Source organism: Protopterus annectens, chromosome 12.part0, assembly GCF_019279795.1.
Source record: "Protopterus annectens isolate FY-2018-M chromosome 12.part0, PAN1.0, whole genome shotgun sequence".
Lineage (NCBI taxonomy): Eukaryota > Metazoa > Chordata > Ceratodontiformes > Protopteridae > Protopterus > Protopterus annectens.
The window spans coordinates 630,966,602-630,993,446 of NC_056746.1; the positions used below are offsets into that span (position 1 = coordinate 630,966,602).

General features: G+C 41.6%; 1 protein-coding gene across 3 annotated transcripts in view; it reads left to right on the forward strand.

Annotated features, from left to right (window-relative positions):
- INTS1 (integrator complex subunit 1) overlaps window positions 1–26,845 on the forward strand; it is a 2,399,836-nt gene that overhangs the window by 1,258,844 nt on the left and 1,114,147 nt on the right. For all 3 annotated transcript variants that reach the window (XM_044089756.1, XM_044089757.1, XM_044089758.1), the window contains exon 23: window positions 18,896–19,075. In XM_044089756.1, coding sequence (XP_043945691.1) covers window positions 18,896–19,075 — 180 coding nt within the window. The remainder of the gene's footprint in view (window positions 1–18,895; window positions 19,076–26,845) is intronic.

Consider the following 26,845-nt stretch of genomic DNA (forward strand, 5'->3'; position numbering starts at 1 on the left):
TCCTCTTTGATGTGCATCTATCAAAACAACTTGAAAATCCCAGAGGGTTCACATGAAAAACAAAAAAAAAATCTGTTATAAAATCCCCTAAATTACTCAGAATATCAAATTTCCCTTTCTCTCTTCTCTGTCTCCTGCACAATAATCTATGGGTCGGTCTGCAGAGATGTAAATGGGCCGTTCCTGTGTAATCTACTGCTTATCTGTAAAAGTGTCACTAGCAAAAGTAGAACGTCAAGAGACCTACGTTTCTACTGCAATATAAATAGGACTTGTTGGCATGTAGAATATATCTCCCTAAAAATCCTCTAACTCTGGAACAAACTTTTGATTTTTGAACAAAACATGTCCCTTGCCATCTTCAAATCTAGCTTTGTTGAATTGATGGGAAACAGCAGATTTATCCATGGCTTAACCTCTGTCGATTAACTAGTGTTCGTCAGTGGGATTGCAATGGCTAAGCTTGAAAAAAACTTAACTGGTTAATCACCTATGAAGAACCTATGAACCTTTTAGTCCAAGAATGTTGAAGAATTTCACAAAAATACAACTGGACTGATTAAATAATTCTGCTAAATAATGGTGCTCATCATGTTACACTGCTGCAGTCATCACACTTGGGGTTATCCTGCTGTCAGGTGGTCCCGCAGTCGGCCAGAGTTCCAAAGTCTTGGTCCGGCATCGGTTGCTGTCACTTCTTCCCTGATGTCAGTGCGCCAGGGGTATATAAGAGGCATCTGATGCCATTTTCTTCAGTCTTTCTTGCCGCGTGGTGCCCGAAGCAGAAGCAGTTCGCAAGTGCCGGTCGGCCGACTCCTGAGATTTTCAAATCGAATTTCAGACTGAAGTCTTCAATAAAGCTAAGTACCCCGTTGGGGAACCTTTTCTTGCCTCAGTCCAATATCAGAAAAAGTTAACAATTGCATTTCTTGTGGGAAGCAAATACCTCATAAGGACTTTCATTCTTATTGTATTCCTTGCCTAGGCTCAGACCACGACGTCACAGGTTGTCGGTTTTGTGCTAGGTTTAATAAACGAACTATTAAACGTCGGTTTGATTTTGCCCGACATTACTTTGGTAGGAAATTTAATTATACCATGCCGTCGGAGCAACCGACGACCGGAATGCATAAAAAATGCAAGGATAAGGATAGGCAGCCGAGACCCAAACCAGACTCCGAGGCCTCTGCTGGGCCAGTTGCCGGTTCTCTGGTTTTCAGTGAGGCGCCTACGTAGCCCCTGACGACCGCTGATTTAGAACCTCAGACGCCTTCCGATTCCCAAGCGGAGATTACTAGGCCTCCACAGCCTTTATCTTTAGGCCCTTCTGACTCCATGGCTGAAGGAGATTCTGATGCAGTTGAAACGCCTTCAGTTGCAGAAGGTGTCTTCAGACCGACTACACTCACTATTAAATCCTATGCAAAGCTGAAAACTCCTTTAAAAGCAAAAAAGAATGCACAGCAGTCTCCAGTACAAGGCTCCATGCCTAAGAAACAGATGCTTAAGATGGCTGAAGATTTAATTACCCTAATCAGGGGTTCCCATCCCCCTCCTGATAAAAGGCCAAGACAGGAGGAGAATTACGCTTCCTCTGACCAGGTTTCAGTTTCCTCAGATTCTTTTGAGGAACAGGAATACTCTTTTCATCCTTATGAAAGGCCAACTTTGAGAGAAAAATTGCCATAGATTCAAAAGACAATCATAAGGCCTTTTTCAGCTAAGTTAGAAACCTGGGTGGAATCTCCCAGATATGCTCAGAATTAGTCCAAAATGATACAAAAATCACTGAACCCACAGACATTGCCAACATACTGGCAGACAGGTTCACTGCAAACTTCACCCCCCTCTCCCCCCCCAAAAGGAGAGATAACTATCCCAGCGGAGTGTAGCCTCCCAGACATCTCAAATGCGCAGGTAAAAGCTGCTCTCTCTAAAGCTAAAAACACAGCATCAATGGGACCGGATGGTGTCCCCGGCTGTGTGCTACACGAACTGAATGAGGAACTAAACCCGCACATAAGGCAGCTGTTTAATCTTAGCCTTACCACAGGATACGTGCCCAAGGAGTGGCGTACGGCAACTGTGGTCCCACTCCACAAAGGCGGTGCCTCTATGGACCCTGGTAATTACCGCCTCATAAGCTTAACAAGCCTGGTCTGCAAAGCTATGGAGAGGATCATAATGGAACTCATAAACAAAGACATAGGGGACTTGCAGACATTGGACCCGACCCAGTTTGGCTTTGTCAAGGGCAGATCATGCCTTTTGAACTTGGTCAACTTCTTCGAAATAGTCACCAAGGCCATTGATGAGGGAAAGGCAGTCCATACAGCCTACCTTGACCTTGCAAAAGCTTTCGACACAATACCCCACTCAGGTATTATAGAGAAACTTACCAGCTTAAATGTAAACCCATATGTCACAAGATGGGTTGCAAACTGGCTAAAGGACAGAACCCACAGGGTTAGAGTTGCTGGCACCATGTCAGACTCCAAGCCGGTCACAAGTGGTGTCCCACAGGGCTCAGTCCTTGGCCCCCTGTTGTTCGGCATCTACTTCTCAGAAGTACAGGCAAACATAGGAGGACTATGGCTGACAAAGTTTGCAGATGACTGCAAACTGGGCGCCATAGTGGAAAGTACATCGGACACAGATATCCTTCAGAGGGGTCTCACGGAAACTGATAGCTGGTGCCAGAGCCATGGCCTGAAGTTAAATGCCAAAAAATGTATAGTCATACCCTTCGGGAAAAACAAGGTAACCCCAAGCTACCATATAGGTGGCAATCCACTATGCACAGAAGACGTTATCAGGGACCTGGGGACCCAGGTTGACAGTGGCCTTTCTTTTGACACTCACGTTGCTAAAGTAGTTAGAAAGACCTTCTACATTGCCCACCTGATCATGAAGAGATTCACATACAGATCAAGTGAGGTCATTGTTCCCCTGTACTCTTCACTTATCAGACCAATGATCGAGTACAATGCCCCATTCGGGATGTATCTCACCCGACACCTGCAGCAATTGGAGAGACCCCAAAAGTTCCTCACCAAAAGGATAAAGGGATTCCAAAATCTGTCATATGCTGCCAGACTGAAGAAACTCCAGCTGTATTCAGTCGCATACCGTCTGCTCAGAGGTGACCTGTGCCTGACATACAAGACCATGTCCAACACGGAATTAATGGACATGCTCCACCTCAAAAAATCCAAATCTACCAGATCCACTAGAGCAAGCGACTTAAACCTTAGCACGGATATAAATAAGACATGCTGGAGGGATAGATTTGTCACTCAGAGACTCCCTATGCTGTGGAATAAAATCCCGGTCCATGTGAGGCAGAGCACCTCGCTGGCTCTGTTCAAGAGAAATCTTGACCGGTGGATGGGAGATCGTAGGTTTACCCCGGGAATCATCTCTGTGTCACTGCTGGACAGAGGCACAACAAACTAATGGGCACAATATTTTTTAACATAAGGGGTGGCGTAAGCCACAAAACTTTGGGCTAGGCTTATAAATGCCTTAGGGCAGATAGCCTAGTATAAACCTATGAACCTATGAACCTATGAAGACTCTGATGCTGAAGAGTCTATCTGCATCTCCCCCAGAAGACTACTCTTTTGGGGAAACTTTACTTACCATGAGGGAACATTTCCACTGGGAAGGCCAGGATTACTCTGATTTTAAGAAAAGGCTTCGAGAGTTCCTTTTACTACCCCAGCACAGACCACTTGCTATCCCACCTGTGTTAGACATTGTGGATGATGTTTATTCAGAATCTAGTCTTAACCCAGACTCTCTACCTCCTGCACCAGCCAAACCAGACAGATACTACAGAGTCCCTGACTCACACAAATTCCTATATAAAAGCCCCGTTGCTGACCCAGAAACCATTTCCCAGGGTCCCAAAAGGGTTAAGGCCTCTATTGCTAAAAATCCTGTACCCTCTGAAAGGGATTCTAGAACACTAGGCAGATGGAGAAAGAAAGTATATACCTCAGCTACTCTAGCTATGAGGGCCTTAAATTGCCACTTTCACATGCTGAAATATCAGCAATACCCGATGTCTCAGTTAAAACAAAAAATGATCACACATACAGAGCAGCCTGATTACAAGGAAATGCGAGATTTGTTGCATGCAGCGGAACAAGTGGGAAAACATACTTTGCAATGTGGATTTGATTCATTGGAGGCTTCCTGTAGATCAGCAGTGACAGGGTCTGTCATACGTAGGCATGCTTGGTTAAAAGAACAAACTTTACCTGATCATGTTAAAGCAAAGTTATTGGATGCACCTTTACAGCAGGATGTTTTATTTGGTGTAAAAGCAGAAGAGGTTTTAAAGAAAATGGAGGATAAGGCAAAATCTATGCAGACGGTCAAGGATTTTTTACAGGTCCAACCCCCTCGTTTCAGCAGAAATTGGCCAACCAAAAACTGGTCCTTTCCAGCTTCTGACAGACCACAGAGGGGCAAATACAGACGCCCAAGAGGCAGAGGTCAGTCACAAGGCCCTTACAAGCCTCGACAATGGAGTACCACAACCCAGAAAGGGGGAGAAGACAGGTCCCAAGCTATCAGAAGACAAACACAATGACTTACCCCTCAGACTGCCAACAAATCCCTCTTGGCAGCTCCCTTGGGAGGAAAATTAGCACTGTTTGCAGACAACTGGCACATCATCACCAAAGACAATTGGGTCCCAAATATTGTTTCACAAGGATACAGATTCCACTTTCACGCTTTACCAAGGATAAAAGGAATGCCAAACCTGCCACCAAATCAATGGGCAGAGGCTCAAAAACAAATTACAGCTCTCATGGACATGAGAGCCATTCAACAGGTACCTACACAGGAGCAAGGACAAGGATTTTACTCAACTCTTTCTAGTCCCCCGAAAGGACAAAGCCTGGAGACCCATTCTGGACCTTTCAATTCTAAACACTTATCTGCAAGTACCCAAATTCAAGATGCTAACACTACAGCAACTTCTTCCCATGCTGGGCAAGAAGGCTTGGCTAGTAACGTTGGATCTCAAGGAGGCATACCTGCATGTCCCTATCAGACAAAATTGCAGAAGACACCTCCGATTTATTGCAGGTTCAACCCATTACCAATTCTCTGCACTGCCCTTTGGCTTATCTACTGCGCCCAGGGTCTTCACAAAATGCCTGGCACAAGTAATTGCATACTGCAGACAAAGAGGAATTCAAATATATCCATACCTGGATGACTGCCTTATTCAAGCAGAAAGCAAGGACATTCTTTTAAAGCATCTGGCGTTTGTCAAACACCTACTAAGTTGCCTAGGGTACACAGTAAACGAAAAGAAATCAAAACTAGTGCCCTCTCAGTACATAATATTCCTGGGTGCCAGCTTAAATACAACGCCCCAGATGGCTTATCTCACGCCAGACAAGCAAGGACAACTGACTCAATACTTCAAATTGATGTCAACAAAGACCCAGCTCCCTGCAAGAAAAATTCTGTAGGCCTTGGGATTCATGGCATCTTGCATACTACTAATACCATTTGCAAAACTGCATATGAGGAAATTACAGTGGTACCTGAAAGGCATATGGACTCAACACAGCCACAGCTTGGAAACAATAATACCACTAATTCCCTGCCTTCAACAGGAGTTTCTGTGGTGGGCTCGGGCATGTCACCTCAACAAGGGTCAGCTTTTTATCTTACCCACAGCCAGGCAAACTATAACAACAGATGCATCAGATTATGCCTGGGGAGCACACTTGGCAGGACAGTGCATTCAGGGCAAATGGTCTACAGATCAAAGGCATCTGCATATCAATCAAAAAGAGATGCTAGCTGTACAAAATGCCCTAACAGCTTTCAAGGACCTCCTACATCCAGGACAACTCCTAATAAAGACGGACAACACCACCGTAATGTGGTACATAAACAAGCAAGGGGGCACACATTCCTACCCCCTATGCAGGCAAGCAATGACCTTGTGGAACACAGCACTGACCTACCAAGTTCAACTACAAGCACAATTGCTGCCAGGAAAGAAAAACACATTGGCAGATGATCTAAGCAGAAACATCATGGATCCTCACAAGTGGAAACTAGATTCACAAGTATTCGCAATGATAACTCAAAAATGGGGGCGCCCAGACATAGATCTGTTTGCCAACCCCCAAAACTACCAACTTCGGAAATTTTGCACAAGGACATACCACCCACTAGCTTGGAAAGTGGACGTCCTCTCATTCAGTTGGAAAACATTAACAGTGTATGCCTTTCCTCCATAGGTTCATAGGTTAGTACTAAGCTAACTGCTCTTGCGAGCCATTTTAAGCCTAGCCAATTATCCCTTGAGAGACTCAAACCCTGCACCTTGCATTTGTAAGACAAACACCTTAACCATTAGGCCACTGCCTCTTCTAGCAAAGGTGCTGCTGAAAGCAAAATTAGAGAGGCCACAAATGATACTCATTGCTCCAGACTGGCCATGCCAACACTGGTATCCAATACTAAGGAACATGGCTCAAGGCCCACCATGGATTTTGCCTCATATTCCTCACCTGCTCACTCAGCAAAACAATCAGATTCTACACAGCCAGCTCAAGACTTTAAATCTGGCTGCATGGCAAATTACCTAAGCAATCAGTCAACACTTCTCTCTAAAGCTGTTATGGATGTCATTCTGGAGGCCAGGAGGCCCAGCACCAGGAAAACCTATTCAGACAAATGGAAAAGATTTTGCGCCTGGAACCATGCTAAAGGCCAAAATCCCCTTGTTCCAAATATTCCTCAGATTCTACAATATTTAACTGAGATGTTGTACAAAGGACTTTCTTTTTCATCTATTAAGATCCACGCCTCAGCTATTTTAGATCACTACAACACGGATCCTCCTATATTTTCACATCCACTACTAAGACAGTACCTCAGAGGGGCTAAGAAGATAAGACCGCCCCGGAGAGCACCAACACCAACTTGTTCTGGAAAAACTTACACTGCCACCCTTTGAACGAGCTTTTACAGCTGATTTACAGTTTCTATCATGGAAAACTGCCCTGCTGCTAGCAATAACTTCAGCACGAAGAGTCTCAGAGCTACAGGCCCTAATGGCAGTGGAGCCTTTCATCATTTTTCATCAAGACAGAGTCGCTTTACGAACTAACCCTTCCTTTATGCCAAAGGTGGTATCCAGTCTGGCCCTAAACCAAACCATTCATTTGCCCGCCTTTTTCCCAAATCCCCAGAACAAAGGAGAAAGGTTCCTACACTCTTTGGATATTCACAGGCAATTACGTTACTACTTGGATAAAAATAAGGCTTTCAGAAAAATCTGACCAGCTCTTTGTATCCTATGCTGCAGGAACACAAGGAAAAGCTATTTCAAAACAGACCATTTCAAAATGGATAGGACATTGTATCCGTTTCTGCTACACACATCATGGGAAACCTGTACCTGGTGACATTAGGTTCCATTCCACCAGGGCTACAGCTACATCAACAGCCTTTCTCAGAGGGGTACCAACCAAGGATATTTTGGAGGCTGCAACTTGGAGTTCAGTGCACACCTTCACCAAGCACTATCACTTACCTCTATACTCTAAAACCAGAGCTGGCTTTGCCACTGCAGTTCTGCAGGGCCTACTAGCTTCTCCAAACCCTGTTTAGTTCCACCGTCCATCCTTAGCTTTGGAATTCAACCCAAGTGTGATGACTGCAGCAGTGTAACATGATGAACATAGTACAGTTTATACCATAAATGTAGACGTTTGAGTGTTCACACTGCTGCAGTCCAGGTTACCCTCCCTCCATCCCCTCTGACCCAGCTGAACATTTCTATACCTTTCTATCTTGTACAACATTTGTGGTGTATTTGCTTGTAACTGAAGGTATTCCTTTTATTTCCTTTACATGTTTAATTAGCAATATGTATTGCCTACCTACTTGGGGGCACCTGACATCTAGGGCAAGAAAAACTGAAGAAAATGGCGTTGGATGCCTCTTATATACCCCTGGTGCACTGATGTCAGGGAAGAAGCAACAGCAACCGACACCGGACCAAGACTTTGGAACTCGGGCCGACTGCGGGACCGCCTGACGGCAGGATAACCCCAAGTGTGATGACTGCAGCAGTGTGAACACTCGAACATCTACATTTATGGTAGGTACAAAACTGTACTTTATAAGTAAAGAATATTAGCGATGGTTATGGTAAATGTAGATGGAAGCATCTGGAATATATGTAGAAATTATGTATTTATTTATTTATTTATATTTGTTGACTGGGAGTGTCCGACTGGACGTAGGTCCATTTTCAGCGGAGGTCCGGGGAGAAAAGCTCCACAGTTAAAATAAACCGACAGTAGTTACATTGGATTACATAGCGATTAACAATTTACATAGCAATTACTTGCAACATATTTACAGATGAAGAACATAGTACATCAGTAGACAACTAGAATCTTTATCTGTGAAGTACATAACAGACATTAACAAATGTTACAAGAAGAAGTTCCTGCTGTATAATAAGTAGTGGCTTATGAGCATCTGAGCTTGCTATAATCAAGGTAGTTAGTGGAGTGGAAAGAAAGGTAGTGGTTGGATGGGGTGGGTGATATTAGAGTGGGAGTTGCAAGGGCATAGCCAGCATGTTTGTAGGTGCGCTTTTAGTAAAGTTTTGAAGTGGGTGCATGATGGTATGGAGGTAATTGTGGGTGGGAGGGGGTTCCATAATTTGGCTATGATGCAAGAGAATAGTGCTTCACCAGCAGAGTTATTGGCTTTAGTGATCTGCAAATTTTTGTTGCTGGATCTTAGTGGTCTGGTGGTGCAATAGGGTTGGAGTAGATGCTGGAGGGATGGGACATTTAGTGGATGATTTACTAGTTTGTGGGCGAGTGAGAGTTGATACCATTGAAGGAGGTGAGGGAGTTCAAGCCAGCCCAGTTCAGCAAGTGAGAGACAGTGGTGACTACGGTAGGACTTGCATGATGTGTATAAATTATTCAAAGAGGCTGTTTGACTACATTTTCTGTGGGTAGGAAAAAGAAAGGCATCAATTTGAATATATTAGTAACTGAAAGTACTTTTATACTGAAGACATTTGTCCAAGAAAACATAGTAATATGTCTAGAATGACTGGGTTGGTCACCGTATTTTATTGGAGATTATAGATTGCTAATTGAAAAAGTAGTGCTTCAGACTATTGAAACTAGGAGGATTTTTGTTTGAAATGTGACAGAATGATGTTAATATCGTTAACTATGTTCGTTAAAGGCAGTCTTATTAGGGAGCATTTTTGACCTTTAATGCTGAAAGAGCATCCTACTACTTAGTTAAAAAAAAAAAAAAAAGAATATGGCTAACCAACATAGTATTGACTGGGGTTTTTGTTGTATTGATTGGAAAGTAGTCTGTAATAGTAGGTAAGCACAATTTTAATAGTTGAGTAGTCTTAAATGTAAAATCTTATAGGTTCATAGGTTCATAGGTTTATACTAGGCTATCTGCCCGAGGGCATTTACAAGCCTAGCCATATTTTTTGTTTACTCGCCACCCCTTTAGTATGGGGAACTATACCCATTATTTTGCTGTGCCTCTGTCGAGCAGTGACACTGAGGTAATCCCTGGGGTATATCTGCGATCTCCCATCCATTGGTCAAGATTTCTCTTGAACAAGGCCTGCTCTGCCTCACATGTACGGGATTTTGTTCCACAGCATAGGGAGTCTTTGGGTAATGAATCTATCCCTCCAGCACCCCTATTAATAGCCGGGTCGAGGTTTAAGTCTCCGCCCTTGTGGCTCTGATGGATCTAGATTTTTGAGGTGAAGCATATTCATCAAATCTGGGTTTGACATGGCCTTGTATGTTAGGCAAAGGTCACCTCTGAGCAAGCGGTAAGTGACTGAATAGAGCTGGAGTTCTTTCAGTCGGGCAGCATAGGACAGATTTTGAGACCCTTTATCCTTTTGGTGAGGAACTTTTGTGGCCTCTCCAGCTGCTGCAGGTGTCGGGTCAGATACATCCCAAATGGGGCATTGTACTCAATCATTGGTCTGATGAGTGATGAGTAAAGGGAGACTATGACCTCCCTTGATCTAGATGAGAATCCCTTCATGATAAGGTGGGCAATGTAGAAAGTCTTCCTAACTACTTTAGCTACATGGGTGTCGAATGACAGACTACTATCAACCTGGGTCCCCAGGTCCCTGATAACTTCTTCTGTGCTCAGTGGATTGCCACCTATTTGGTAGCTAGGGGTAACCTTGTTTTTCCCAAAGGGTATGACTATGCATTTTTGGCATTTAACTTCAGGCCGTGGCTCTGGCACCAGTTATCCGTTTTTGTGAGACCATTCTTAAAGATATCTGTGTCAGATGTGTTTTCTAGTATGGAGATCACTTTGCAGTCATCTGCAAACTTTGTCAGCCATAACCCTCCTGTGTTTGCTTGTACGGAAAAGTAGATGCCAAACAAGAGTGGGCCCAGGACTGAGCCCTGTGGGACACCACTTGTGACAGGTTTTGAGTCTGACATGGCGCCAGCAACTCTGACCCTGTGGGTTCTGTCACTCAGCCAGTTTGCAACCCATCTTGTGATGTATGGGTTAACATTTAAGCTGATGAGTTTTTCAATGATACCCAGTGGGGTATTGTATCGCCTTAGCCAGATCGAGGTAGGCTGTATGGACTGCCTTCAATGGCTTTGGTGACTGTTTCGAAGAAGTCAACCAAGTTTAAAAGGCATGATCTGCCTTTGACAAAGCAAATTATTATGTGATTGGAATACCCTTTAAAAAGTGAGTTAGAGTTCTAACTTTGGGTATTTTTCCTTTTAGCCAGTAGTGAGGATGCTGTTATAAATTGAATGCTATATATCTTTTGCATTGTTCACAGTTGCGGTAACACTAACTTGGGACTTTTGCTGAAGAAGGACTGACATCCATCATGACTTCTGGAGTTTAGCATCCTTTGTTCTTTTGAGGAGTGGCTAGTCAGGTAGATTGTCCATGTTCTAATAGTGTAATATGTTTAAATCTCGTTATCAGACTAATGCAGAATACAAAAGTAAGTTTGGGATGTTGATTTTTTTAATAGCTGTTTGTAAATAATGGAGAAAGCATGATATTTTGGATGCAGTTGACTCATAGAAGTGAAGTATTTTTCTAGATTCAAAAAATGTTTAAACATGTCTTGGTTGCCTTGTGAAAAGGGAGCTTTATATGGGAGAATTGTACAGGTAATCCAAAATTAGGCACCAGAGACCAGCAGTTCCAACACACAAGTAATTTAATGTTCAAACACAGCAAAAGGAACACACATCCACATATAACATAAACGCTGATAAAAACACTTCCCCTTAGGTTTTCGTCTCATAGAACGTCATTAGATGGGCCCATCTGATGACGTTCTATGAGACAAAAACCTAAGGGGAAGTGTTTTTTTCAGTATTTATGTTATATGTGGATGTGTGTTCCTTTTGCTGTGTTTGAACATTAAATTACTTGTGTGTTGGAACTGCTGGTCTCTGGTGCCTAATTTTGGATTACCTGTACAATGTGATGTCACTTTTTGTTTAGTTTTCAAAGTCTCGTATGAGAGAATAGAATTATCATAGCGGCTCCTGTTACTTATAAAAACCTGCTTTAAAAGCAGGTTCTGTGTCAGTTAATATTCAGTTGTAGTTGTGTAGCAGTAGTAGTTCAGTTGTTTCCAGAGTTATTCAGTTGTCTTCCACACTAGTTGTTCCATTTGCTGAGGACAGACAACAGCCTGGAGTGTAGACATAATTCCTCCTCTTGTCTTGCAGAAGTAAGAGTATAATCTTCCCTTGCTGAGTTGTTTAGATTAGGTAGGGACAGTTAATCTTCAGATAGTCAGGGAACTACAGCTAGTTAGTTATAGGTTTTCTAAAATTAGTGTGAATACTGTCCTACAGTGTTATTTTCATATTTCCTGTGTGTGAAACTCTGTTTATTAGAATTAGTCAGTGTTTATGTTTTAAATTCTTTTATTTATTATTAAATATTTACTGTCTCTCATTGTGGCTGGTTATTCAGTGAATAGTTTTAATAGCTGGAAAGTGTTTATGCTTATTGTGATAACACCGGAGCCACTCTGAAAAGCCTTACTGTTTGGGTTACATGCTGCCATTTGTATCACTGTCTATTGTACCCAATATAATTGAACAGCACTTTTGAAGGGTATGGTGGTATCTGACTGGTGGCAGCCATTACCTTGTAATTTGTTCAAAGAAACAGCAGGTAAATATGTGCCACCAAGAGTGTGTGCATGTGTGAATATCAGACTTGCAAGTGTGTGTGTGTGTGTGTGTGTGTCCGTCCAATACCTAGAACTGGGTCTCAGTGCTCTGTAGTGGTTAGTGTGAAGACTCATTTGGGGACCTGGAGTGAAGCATATAGTCCAGTCCCAGGTTTGTAGCCTGTTCCTGGTGTACTCTTAGTGGAAATTGTGTACTTCTATCCATTCTTTTTGTGACATTCCTTTACCTGAGACAGCATTGAAGATTGAAGCTCCTTCGTTACTGCCCTGGGGTAAAGAGGGCTTATCACACCTTTTAATTTTATCCTGTTCTTCAGCCAAAACGTCTCCCTTGGTGAGAAGGAACTTCTCCACTATGCCATTTAACCACTTCACATAGTTCTCCATGTCCAACAAGTATCCATCAAATTGCCATTGTCTGTCTACAACATTTCCTGAGCTTCCTTCTAATGTTGTCAGTGTGTATGAGAGGTCAGAGAGCTATATTAGACCTACTCTATTTGCACTTACTAGGGCCCTATGATCCTTTAATATAAAGGCTTTAATGATTCTAGACGACGATTTCCATTTGTGATTGTAATATGTGAAGCCTTTTTCCTCTTCATTGATACTCTGTAAATCCTAATAGTCTAATAACCCAAATGATTTTAATAAGTATTTGGTATTCTTCTCAACTGTAGTATACTGTATCCTACTGTTTTCCCTTTCTATCTCCCCCATCTGTGAATGTCAAGTTCCAGTCTCTTTTATTAAATAATCAAATGCAAATTACATTTAAGCCAACCCTTTTTACCAGAACATAACCTATTTCCTTCAGGGGTAGTAATATTCACTTTCAGTCTTAGTTTGTAATGACAGTGTCATACAAGTTCCAAATCTGCTTATAGTTTTTGAGGATTCTTTAGTGAATGTCCTTAATTGATGGCTTGTTCCAGATATTATCCTCTCCCAGTAGTTCATTGAATGCTGCTTATGCCACTATTTCATGGTCTCTGCCCTCCTTTACTCTATGGCATTTCTGATTTCATCTGGATTAACAAATGTCCTTGAACCTTCTTGTAAGTGTTTTCTTACAGTTAATGAATATAGCATTCTGAATTTAAATCATCTGAGCTTATGTTGCTTACATTGCTGGTAGAGAGTAATTAAAGCTAGAAGAAGAAGAAAGAGATTATATAGCTGATGAGTCAAGGATAGTGGTGGTAAGAATATAGGGTACTTAGTGACATAAAACCGAGTTATAACAGCATGGCTGAGAGTATTTGAAGGAGGTGGATAAAGTGGGAAAGTCAGAAGGAAATTTAAATATAAAGTGGGGACTAAGGTAGAAAGGAAACTGAGGAGGTGTGGTAGAAGTGTTTATTGTGTAGAAGGGATAGAGGTTATAAAATAGATAGGAACATTGACTGTTGAATTTTAGTTCACTGGATTTTTCTTACTTCCCCCTGTTTTGAAGTACCACACTTACGTCTTCCACTCTTCAAGACTCTTTTGCATCTGCCCCCCTGGCTGTGGGACAAGGGTTCCTGGTGCACATAAGACTTTGATGGGCAGAGTTGTCTAGGTGCATTCTCCTAGACTTTACGAAGGAAGTATCCTCCTCCTTGCTTGGTTATGTTTTAGTGTTCACTATTGTTTTGGAGTGTAATGAATGAGCAATTCTTTGATGAATATATGTTAGATGTACTGACTGAAATCACTGTTGCAATATTCCTGACATATGGGTTATCACCGCTGACGTCCAGTCAGGCTACTAAAGTTCTACCTTCCCTTGGGTGTGTGTCACACGCTTGACCTCAGCTTGTATATGTAAGGGTAAAACGACAAATGTACTAGTGTGGATACTCGAGAATGTCTCGCCGTCAGCCCAAATGCAGGTCATGCATTCATCAGACTGTTCGTTGTTTGGTTGTTCATAGCTTTGTTGCCTTCATTTGTCCAGATAATTTCCCTGTTGGGGAGCCTTCCTTTTTATCTTTCGATAGTTTGTTAAATTTGTAGATGTCAGCTAGAAGGGGTTAGTACAAGTGTGGTAGGCAGATTTCATACAAGGACTTGCATATGAAATATCTTTTTTGCCTCCTCCATTTTCAAGAAAGAGTTTATGTGGTGGAAAGGACAGGTCATTCTCAACCCGGGATTACCTTTCACACGTCCTCGTCTTCAACAGGTTCACACAGACACCTTGGATAGTGTGTGGGGAGCTAGGACAGTATCACACCAAACGCAGGAGAAATGGCAGCCCCATTTCCTAAAGAAATGAGAGCTTTTCTGCAAGCTCTTCAGATGTTTGCCCATGTTTGGAGATCCGGACCACTCTGTGTATACAGATAACACCACAGTCATGTGGTATATAAACAAACAGGGAGGTACCAGGTCTTACCAACTTTGCAAGTTAGCACAGGATGCATGGAATTTGGCAATACAATTGAACATCACACTCGCAGCCACATACATCTCCACTCAGGACAGTGTGCTAGCAGACTGCTTATGGTTTTATTTATTTGTTTTACATTTGTTTATGGGAAAGTCCGACTGGGCAGTACCCATTTTCTGTGGAGGCCCGAGGAGAAACGCTCCACATAATAAAAATGCATGCAATAAAAGTTTTTTGAGAAGGAAATAAAATTATGTAATGATACATAAAATAGCTTACATATCGCATCAGATAAAGCTCCACATAGTAGGAAAAATACATGCATTAAAAGTTTGACGACAAGATAAAAATAAAAAAATTATAATGATACAAGACGTAGTTTACTTGTCAAGATATGAAAATATAATACAGTGGCTGGTAGTGAGGTCAAATTGACTGAGTTTTGCTAGGCAAATAGTGATAGATGTGTTTTAACATTTTAAGGCTGGAATATCACTGTGATAATCAAAGTTAGGATAGCTTCAATTAGCAGAGTGAATTAATACAATAGGTTTTATGACCATGAGTGTTTACAGGTAGCTAAAAGAGCATAGGATTCAATCTGTATTTAAAGATGGCTAATATGAGCATAGGGTTCAGAGAAATTATTCCATGGAAAGCATTAGCAGTTGATACTTCTGTAGATGAAGCTTAAAGTCTAGAAAGGAGAGATGTGAATAATCATGGTTAGTCTGGAGTATTACATGAACAGAGACATGCATCAGTGAGATAATTTTTAAGTAGTTTTTTGAATTGTGTTGGTGTTGACTCTAATGGTATAAGGTAGCAAATTCCAGGCTTTAGCTATGTGGAATGAGTATAGAATGTCTCCAGCATTATTTGCTGTTTTCATAACTTGTAATAATTCCAACCAAGAACAAGAACAGGAAACCTCTTAGCTTTACACTTTTATTCACAAACTTGAGTGCTTTTGTCCAGGTATCACGGACTTCATCAGAATAAAACAGCCATCTCAAAACTTGTTTTAAATATTAGAACACTTAAAAAGTGCAACCACACATTCAAAATAACCCATCACAAACCCTCACTAACTAAAAAGTCACATTGTTTAAGAGTTTCCCACCAAGTTACATTTAACTCTTGCAGTACTGATGCATAACTGAAACATATAGCAAGCTTTTAGTCTTAAGAAACTTCTTAAAGAACTACTTAAAGAAACATGGTCATTAGGATTTGGGTATGTTACAGCATTACTTTGTAAAATCCGCTGTAATTCGTAATATTCTAGATAATCTGATTCAGGCCCCCCCCCCGGGACCCAAATCACTTTGGTCAATAATACAAAATTTAAATACATGGTCTTTATTTTCACAAATATGTCTGAATAATGCATTTTTAGTGTCCATTTTTCTGATGTCATAGAAATGCTGAGTTATTCTGTCTTTATGGGCCCTTAATGACCATGTTTCTTTAAGTAGTTTCTTAAGACTAAAAGCTTGTTATATGTTTTAGTTATGCATCAGTACTGCAAGAGTTAAATGTAACTTGGTGGGAGACTCTTAAACAGTGTGACTTTTTAATTAGTGAGGTTTTGTGATAGGTTATTTTGAATGTGTGGGCTTGTACTTTTTAAGTTTTGTAAAATTTAAACAAGTTTTGAGATGGTTGTTTTATTCTGATGAAGTCCATGATACTTGGACTTATGTGCTCAAGTTTGTGAATAAAAGTGTGAAACTACGAGGTTTCCTGTTCTTGTTCATAACTTGTAATATTGCTTTATTTGTAGAGCAAAGTGAACATTGGTTGGAATATGGATGAAGTATATCCAGGAGAGTATAAGTTTTGTCAGGGTGATAGAGTACTTTGTGGGCCATGTTGAGCTGCTTGTAAGCAAGTAGTTGAGGTAATTCTAGTCAGGAGAGTTTTCTAAAATTAAGGCAATGGTGTGTTCTGTATGGAGATCCTATAACAAATTTCTCTGTTTTGTTATAGTTGCTCCCTGGAGGACTCCCATGAGTGGTCCTTGAACAGAGAAGTCTTCCACAACATCACACTTCAGTGTGGTACTTCACAGTTAGACCTCTTGGCTCACCAAGCAACCATCAGCTCCCCCAGTACTGCACCAGGGACCCTTGTCCCACAGCCTGGAGGACAGATGCCTTCTCTTTCTAGTGGACATGGACGTTCTATGCCTTCCCTCCTCTGACTGTCCTTCCAAAAGTTCTTCTCAAAGCACAAAAGGAAACACCCATACTCCTTTTACTGACTCCATTCTGGCTGAGACAACATTGATCTCCCCTGCTATTTCATCTAGCAAAAGGAAATTATTAGAGGATTCCTCAGCAGCCAGACCTGATTACTCAGTAAAAAGGATTGTTGTTCCATACAAAGCTACCTGTACCTCAGCCTAACCATATGGATGATAGGATATTAATCCCTCAAAGAAATATGTTCTCTGAATAGGTGGGGCAAGTCCAACAGTATCTACTACAAGAAAATCTTAAACATCTAAGTAGAAAAGGTTTGCTTTCTGGTTCTGTAAACACAGAATTCACTCTTAGCACAGGTTCCTACAGTACTGCAGTACCTCTGTGAGCTTCTTCAATCAGGTTTATTGTGGTCATCCATAAAAACTCATTTGTCTGCAATCAGTGTCTAATTCCATCTGTGACTAGGCTGGAGGTAAAGCTTTTCCTCAGGGGAGTTTTTCATCTTAACCTCCCCCAAGGAAACCCATCTCTCCTCCTTGGGATCTTTATTTTCTGCTAGAGAAGTTTATTCTTCTTCCATTTGAGCTGACTACTTCTGCTTCTCTGAAATTCTGTTCTTGGAAAACCATCCTCCTCTTGGCCCTCACCTTTGCTAGGAGAGTTCCTGAGCTACAACCTCTCATGACTGTTCCCTCTTTTCTCATTTATCGCAGAGACAGGGTGACTGTCATGGCTAACTCATCCTTCATGCTTAAAGTGGTCTCTCATTCAGGCCTTCATCTTCCCACCTTCTTTCCCATTCCTCAGAACAGAGGGGAAACAGTCTTATATTCTCTAGACATTCCTGCCTTAAAACATTCCACAAGGCAGTTGGTTCCTCAGGAGCTTTTCACAAAGGAACAGACTCCAGGTCTATCTTGGAGGCAACCACTTTGTCCTCTGTACACACTTTTACCAAACAGTACATAATTGATGTTTTATCCAGGACAGCCTTTGCTAGGTCATTCTGTCTGGTCTGCTGGACAATTCTTCTTCTCCATAGCCAATCACCCTTTATTACTCCTTCAGCTCTGGAAATCACCCATATGCCAGGAATACTGCAACAGTGATTTCAGTCAGGACTTAGTACAGTTGTGTAAGAACTTAACATAACAGTAAATCTCCTACTGATCACTGTTGCAGCATTCCATCCCACCCTCCATTCCCAGTTCTCTTACTCACTTCCATCTTTAGTTGTCTCTCCCCCTCTGCTCTAGTTTTTGCTCTCTTGTGTAAGTATGGGGAAACTTTCTTACCAATTCAAGCTACACCCCACCTAGCTGACCTGTCTTCAGGCCGCTGGCCTGAAGATAATCTGAGTATCCATGCTTGTGTGTTTGTCTTTATAGCCCTATGCATTCAAGGTGAGGTTATGCATCAGACGTATGACCTAGGGAGGGTAAAGCTTTTGTATCCTAGCTGGACTTAAGTGGTGACAGCCCATAGATCAGGAGTACTGCAACAGTGATCAGTAGGACATCCGCTGTTATGGTTTGTTCTTAAACAATTGTACTTTACATACCCCCCCCCTATAACTCTCTGGCAGTTAGAGCTGTTTGTCAGCAGGAATTATTTTTTTTGAGTTCAGTCTGCTAGAACTCCATTGACTAGATCACATTTGCTGCTAGAGCTCCATTGACTTGATCACAACATTTCTTTGCAATGTAGGTCTCTGCTTGTGATGTCTTCCAAGTCCACTTTACAGCTAAGCAAACAACTTGAGAAAAATGGTTTCAGTCCCTTCTTTTAAGGGCAATTGTTCAGTAGTGGTGTTGATTGTGTACAGCTATAGGGCATCACTCTAAGAAGACTGCTTTAAAAACTGAGAAGACTAGTAAAAGTGCCGTTTGTAAGAGCCTGTTGACTTTCTTTTAAATATCTAAGCATATGAGAGATGCCTACATAAATAACCTTTTCCAGTTCATTGATTTACTCGTACTTTGTACTATATTGTTAAATATGTTCTTGGTATTGGCTAATATTTACTTCTTCTGGCAGGGCCTGTCTTTAGTACTGACAGAAAGTGGACCAAGAGAAAGTGAGGAGAGAGAGATGCTAATGGAAGAAGATTCTAAGGAACCTGACCTGCTACCTGGTTATCAGTGGCTTTTGCGAGATTTGCCCAAGTTGCCTTTGTTTGAGAGTGTTAAAGGGATGACTGCTCTTGCACTACAGCAGGTAAGAAATGGTTACATATCTTGTCCTTTATTGTAGTCAACAAGGGGAATTGGTTTCAACTTTAAGGCATGTCAAAGTCACAAAACAGCACCAAATACATTTTTCTAGCCTGGCTACTTGTATACATCCAAGATGTTCTGGGTTTCATGGTTACTGGAGTACTTGTGCATTTTAACCAGTACTAGGTGCCATTTGAAATTTTGAGGACTGTCATTGTAATGCTGGGAACCATGACACTGTAATTGCAAATAACAATAAATCTCCTTGGAGCAAGCTGTTACGCTACTACTCACCATGAGTGAGTTTCAGAAACTAAGTTAACACTGCAACAGATTCAGCATAAAGCTGTTTTCTTTACTAAATTACAGTGGAATAATTTAGAGTAGCTTTGAGGAAGGTTGTATCTATGTCATCTTCTGTTGTGCATTTTATTCCTCTCCCCAGCAGTGCATTCCGTGCCTCTTTATGCTGTTTCTAAATCTCTGCCCATATTCCTTCCTTCCTTATTGTAGCCTGTCAAGTTCAGCTTTATTTAACTACTCATATCAAGTTTCATTTCTGGCATTCTAAAGAACTGGCCTATGGCTGCATTATTTTTCATCTTTATCAATTTCATTTGGAGAAACTTTGGTGATAATGTTACGTCACGCTGAATCTTATTTCACAAGAATAGACATGTATTTGCCTCTGTTTAATTTCTCCAGTTCTTTTGGGGTTTCTAATACCATGACAGGAATAGACCCAATTCCGAAGTCAAACTATGATTAAAGTTCATGAAGTTAGTATTGTTTCAATCTTTGATGTTAGCAGAAGTTTTCTTCACAGCACCTGCAATGTTCCCAGGATTATAGATAACACATCTAAGTTGTTGTTGTTTGTCTTTCGGCTTTTTCCCAGTAAGGGGTCGCCACAGCGGAACTCTGGTCCACTAATGATTGGCAGTAGATTTTTACGAAACGCCGAGGTGCCAGCTCGACGCCCAACCTTCAACTAAGGCATGCCCATTTACGCACGCATGTCTTTCAAACACTACCCAACCGCGGGGAGGACATGCAGACTCCGCACAGAAGGCACTTCCAAGCCAAGCATCGAACGGAAGAACCTCTTGCTGTGAGGTAACAACGCTACCGCCGTACCACCTCGGCTGATAACACATCTAAGTACAATTGTAAATTCTTTTTTTAAAGACCTATTGCTCCTACTATTGTTGAAACTGTCTTGGTATCATTCTTCCACACTGCACTTATCTCTGAGACCTGTGTAAAATCCTGGTATTTTATGACTTTGTCTCTCAGTATGTAAGACACTGTAGTCATTGGATGTAGCAGTTTCAGTGATAAGTGCTACTTTTGTCTTTTTTTTTTTCCATTGGACTACTGTATCTGTTTTTCTCACATCTATTTTTTTGAACTGTTGATAATGGGGGTGATCCCATGTGATGTAAACATCTTCATTTTCTATAATGCTTTGTGGATCATGAGTCCAGTGCTTCTCAGCTACTTCAGTATTATAATATTTGTACGATCTGCAATGCAACAGTCTTGCCATATTTGGTATGCCTTTCAGTATACAGTCCTTCTGCCATTAGTGTATCACACCCAGCAACAAGATGTGCAATAGTTTCCAATTCTGTTTTACAAAACCTGCATTTGTCCGTTTCTCTCACATGTTTAATGGACTTTGTAAACCAATGTGTGCATAGCCCACTATCTTGGGCTACCAATATTGTACTTTCGTCTTTTAGTAGGTTGTTCCAAGAGTTTCTGTACTTGCTGCTATATTTATGCATTTTCCACATTTTTTCCTTCTCATCTGATCTTTCAGCTTATATTCTTTAATTTGTTTTTTGGCATATTCAGTTGCTGCCTAATGTTTATCTACTTCTGGTTTGATTTCCATTCGTGCTTGACACTAATATCCTTCTACTAAACTAAGCATGGAAGTTATCTTAGACTTATTCTCCTCATGTTTTAAAACTTTCACTGTATTTGGAGCTTGTGAGGTCAGCAGATATGTATGCAGTCCTACGATTGTAGATCTGTACATGTAATCAATTTTGAGTAGTCCCATACCTCCTTCTGAATGTGAAGTATATCATCTTGGTATACACTGATTTTAATAAATTGTTTTATATGTGTGAAGCATTTTTCTTGTTTTCCTGTCCAACTGATCCAGAACCTTTTGGGGGTAGACAGTCACTCCAAAACAGGAGAAGCAAATTAGTTTATAGCTTGGACTTTGTTCCTAGATGTCAGAGCTAGTTTCAGTATTAATTTTAGTCAAAATATTCCTTACTAAGTTTTATTCGCATTTGTTCATATTTTATTGTTGATCCATCATCAGTTCCCAACTATTTATACACTCCCTCTTGCTCAAGTTCTTTTATATCACGTTCCTGCCCCAGACTGATATTTTCTTGGTGCTGCAGGTTTCCCGCTTTAAAGGTTGCTTTTATACATTTATCAAGACCAAATTACATTCTTATATCATCTTAGAATATTTTGACCACTTGTAGCTGTGCTTTCAGCTCCTCGTCTGATGAACTTTACAGTTTTAAATCATCCCAAAAAAGATAAGTCTTTACACTTCATTGTTTTTTGGATGCCAAATTGTAAGCATGCCTAATCTGTTAAGTATACAGTTTAATGGGTTAAGGGAAAGACAGAAGAGCAGTGGTGACAGAGTCTCCCTGGAATATCCCCCTTTGAATTTTTTATCCCTGGAATAATAATTTGTCCTTCATCATGACTTAACTGCAGGGTGGTTTGCCATTGTTTCATGGTTGCTGTAATGTAATCGATCAGTGTAGGTATATTTGTACATTTGTAAGTACTGTTTTATCCATGAATGTGGGATGCTGTCAAATGCTTTTTTGTAGTCTGTCCATTCCATACTTAAATTCTTCCCCTTTTTACAGTTCTCCATTATGACTTTATTTAACAATAAACAATCATTTGTTCCGTATGAATTTCTTTTGTTACTATTGGCATGATTGAATTTTTTTCTAAATGATTATAAACTCTGTCAGCATCAATTTCAGTGTATAGTTTATACATTGTCAGAAGGCAAGTTATTTCTCTATAGGTTTTAGGATAGCTTGCAGGTTCACCCTTAAGGAATAGTATTATTTTTTTCTATTGTTAACCAGGTTGCTGTCTGTTCAGGGTATGCATATGAATAGTTCTTACTCATGGCTAAATTTTCATGTAAAGATATTAATACTTTTAGCCAGAAGTTAGGTGCTGCATCTGTGCCTGGGGTTTTCCATTTAGGGGGGTTTCTTAATTTTGTTTCAATTTCTCTGGCCATTACTTCATCCCATTTCATATTTTGTACATTTGAACTTCTTCTTTTACTTATTCTATCTATTCAGCATCTTTGTTATGCTCCACAGGATCTTCATAGATATTTCACCAAAATGTACCTGTTTCTTCTTTTTTAGTGGGGTTTCTATTCTTTTTGCCTTGTTTTTCAATTCTCTATAAAATGGGGTCATCAATAAATTGCTTATTTTGTACTTTTTCTTTATATTTATGTTTATCTGCATATCTCAATTGTTTCTGCATTTGCTGATATCTTTAGTTTATTATTTGCAATAGTGTACATGGATCCTGATCTGATACTGGGCATTTCTTTTATCATGTCTGTCTTTCAAAGTATTTTTGTTGACCTGTTGCTTCTGTACTCTTCTAACAGTGACAGTACTTGTCTTAATTGCTTTATAGTTCTCTTTTCGATAATTCCATGATGACATTTGATTTTTCTCCTTCCTTTCCTGCCCTGTGTTTTGTCATAAGACTTTATCTGTTATTAATTTAGCTGCACAGTAATATATCCTATTTACTTCTGTTATATTGCATGAATTTCTATGAACAGTCTTGATTATTGTGTTCATTTGTTTTATCGAAATTCTAACATTTTGGGTCTTATTGACTTTCTGTAGTCTGTTTGTTTCATTGATCTTAATATGTCTGTTTGTCTCTGTTAAATCATGTAGTTGTTGCATGAAATGTCTTCTGTAAAAGATGATTCATAGGAGGTTACTAGGCTGTTGGCTCCGAGGCCCTTATAAGCTTAGCCAAGAGCTTAGTCCATGTTTAGACAAATCTGTACTAGATGCCCCTGTCCAGCAGGGACACAGGTGGGATCCCAGGGGTATATTTTTTGTTTCCCATCCAGTTATCCATGCTGCGCTTAAAAAGGGGTAAAGAGATACTCTGCTTGATGTGGCAAAGGAGTCTCTCCATAGATGGGAGAGTCTCTGGGACATAAATCTGTCCCGCCAACAAGTCTTGTTGATGTCACAGACCAGGTTGTGGCCACTCATGTGGGTTACTTGAGTGGAGCTTGACTTGTGGATATGCATCACTGCTGTCAAGGTGGGGTCCGTGATCACCTTGTATGACAGAGGTCACCTCTGAGAAGTCTGTATGAAACTGAGTAGAGGGATATGGCTTTTAGCCTGTCTGTGTATGGTAGACATTTGGGGCCCTGGATTCTCCTGGTGAGGAACCTCTGTGGTCTCTCCAGCTGCTGCATGTGCTTTGCGACGTACATGCCGAAAGAGGCGTTGTACTCAATAGTAGGCCCTATAAGGGAAGAATACAGGGATGTTATGACCTCCTTGTCCCTGGATGAGAGATACCTTTAATTATGAGGTGGACCATGTAGAAGGCTTTCCATACAATGCAAGCAACATGGTGGTCAAAACTCAGATTGCAATCAACCTGGGTGCCCAAATCCCTCACGACTGCGTGTTTAGGATGTTATTAATGTTATAATTTGCGGGGACGTCACTCTCCCCAAAGGGGATGATGATGCATTTTTTGGTATTCATCTTGAGGCCATGTTTCTGGCACCAGTCATTTGTCTGAGTGAGACCCTCTTGGAGGATGTCCACATGACTAGGAGAATTAATGACAGCACCCAGCTTACTGTCATCTGCAAACTTGGTCAGCCATAGCCCATTGGTTTTGTTCTGCACCTCAGGAAAGTGTATTCCAAATAACAGAGGCCCCAAGACCGAACCCTGGGGTACGCCACTAGTTACGGGTCTACTGCTTGAGGTGGCTTCCCCTATTTTGACTACATAGGTTCTATCATTGAGCCAGTTTGCTGCCTATCTGGTAACATATGGATAGATGCCTAGTTGAGAGAGTTTGTCTGTTAGGCCCGAGTGGGGAATAGTGTCAAAGCCTTTGGCCAGGTCAAGGTAAGCAGTGTGCACCGTCTTCCCCTCATCCATGGCTTTTGGTGACTGTGTCTAAGAAGTCGACCAAATTTAGCAGACATGATCTCCCCTTGACAAAGCCAAACTGTGTGGGATCAAGTGTTTGGAAGTTGCCAATGTTCTAGTTAATGAGGCCCATGATAATCTGTTCCATGGACTTGCAGATCAGGCTAGATATTCATCGTGCTATGCTGCTGCAGTCATCACACTTGGGTTATCCTGCCGTCAGGCGGTCCCGCAGCCTGCCTGAATTCCAAAGCCTTGGTCTGGTGTCGGCTGTCGTCGCTTCTTCTCTGACGTCAGTGCGGCAGGTGTATAAAAGAGGCAGCCGACGCCATTTTCTTCCGTCTTTCTTGCCGCGCGGTGCCCGAAGCAGAAGCAGTTCGCAAGTGCCGGTCGGCCAGCTCCTGAGATTTTCGAACAGAATTTCAGCCAAAGTCTTCTATAAAGCTAAGTACCCCGTTGGGGAAACTTTTCTTGCCTCAGACCGATGTCAGACAAAGTTAATAATTGTATTTCTTGTGGGAAGCAAATACCTCATAAGGATTTTCATTCTTATTGTATTCCTTGCCTAGGCCCAGACCATGACGTTTCTGGTTGTCGGGTTTGCGCTAGGTTCAATAAACGCACTATTAAGCATCGGGCTGATACCGCCCGACATTATTTTGGCAGAAAATTCAACTACATTATGTCGTTGGAACCTCGACTACCGCTATGTTTAAAAAACGCAAGGACAAAGACCGGCAGCCTAGACCTAAACCAGATACCGAGGTCTCGGTTAGGCCTGCCGCCGGGTCTTCGGTGTTCAGTGAGGTGACTACCACAGATTTAGAAAATACGACTACCTCTCAGTCAGAATCTAATGGGCCACTGGAGCCGGTTCCTCCTCAACTCGTGGACGCCAGCCCTGGTGGCGATCCGGAGACTATGGACAGGCCTTGGGTTTCAGAAGGCGTCATTAAACCGACGACTCTTTCTGTTAAGTCATACGCTAAGCTTCCAAAGGTTAAGAAACCGGGTCCACAGACTCCCATACAGGGCCCTATGCCTAAAAAACAGATGCTCAAAATGGCAGAGGACCTGATTACCCTTATCAGAGGTTCCCAACCCCCTCCGGACAAAAGGCCTAGACTGGAAGAAGATTTACCTCCTTCTGATCAGGAATCCATTTCCTCATCAGACTCTGAGGAACAGGATTACCCCTTCCCTCTCTATGAAGACTCAGATGCTGAGGAGTCTATTCCCTCTGTTTCCCCCCCGAAGACTTCTCTTTTGGGGAAACCCTGCACACCATGAGAGAGCATTTCCACTGGGAAGGACAAGATTACTCTGACTCCAAGAAAAGACTCCGTGAGTTTCTTCTTTTGCCTCAGCATAGACCCCTAGCCATTCCTCCTGTTTTGGACATTCTGGATGATGTCTACACTGAATCCAGTCTAAATCCAGATTCCTTACCTCCAGGACCACCTAAACTAGACAGATACTATCGAGTCCATGACTTTCACAAGTTTTTATATAAAAGCCCTGCTGCAGACCCAGAAACCATTTCCCAGGGTCCCAAAGGGGTTAAGGCTTCTACTGCTAAGAATCCACTACCTGCGGAAAGAGATTCCAGGGCATTAGAAAGATGGGGGGAAAAAAGTGTATACCTCTGCCACTTTGGCCATGAGGGTATTAAACTGCCAATTCCACATGATTAAATACCAGCAGTACTTGCTTACTCAGTTAAAGCAGAAAATGATCCCTCAAACAGATCAACTAGATTTCGAAGGGATGCAAGATTTGTTGCATGCAGCAGAACAAGTGAGAAAACATACCTTGCAGTGTGGTTTTGATTCTTTGGAGGCCTCATGTAGAGCAGCAGTCACAGGGTCTGTAATACGTAGACATGCTTGGCTAAAAGAGCAGACCTCACCAGAACATGTCAAAGCAAAGTTACTGGATGCTCCACTGCAAAAGGATGCGTTATTTGGTGTCAAAGCAGAGGAAGTTTTAAAGAAGATGGAAGAAAAGGCAAAATCAATGCAAACAGTTAAAGATTTTTTACAGGTACAACCTCCTTGCTTCAGCAGAAACTGGCCATCAAAAAACTGGTCCTTTCCTGCTTCAGACAGACCCTAAAGGGGCAGGTGCAGACGCCCTAGGGGCAGAGGCCAGGCACAGGGTACCTTCAGGCCTAGACAATGGCAAACAACAACTCAAAGAGGGGGAGACGACAGATCTCAACCCTTCAGATAACAAACTCAATGACTTTCCTCTTCGCCTGCCAAGCATAATTGCCCAGGCAGCACCTCTAGGAGGAAAACTGGCTCTTTTCCCACAAAATTGGCACATCATAACAAAGGACAAATGGGTTCTGGATATTATTACCCGAGGCTACAGATTTCATTTTCACACTTTACCACGGATGAGAGGCATGCCAAATCTGCCAACAAACCAATGGGCAGAGGCACAAAAACAAATTTCAGCTCTCATGAACATGAAGGCAATTCAAAAGGTACCTGCAAAAGAGCAAGGTTAAGGATTTTACTCAAGACTGT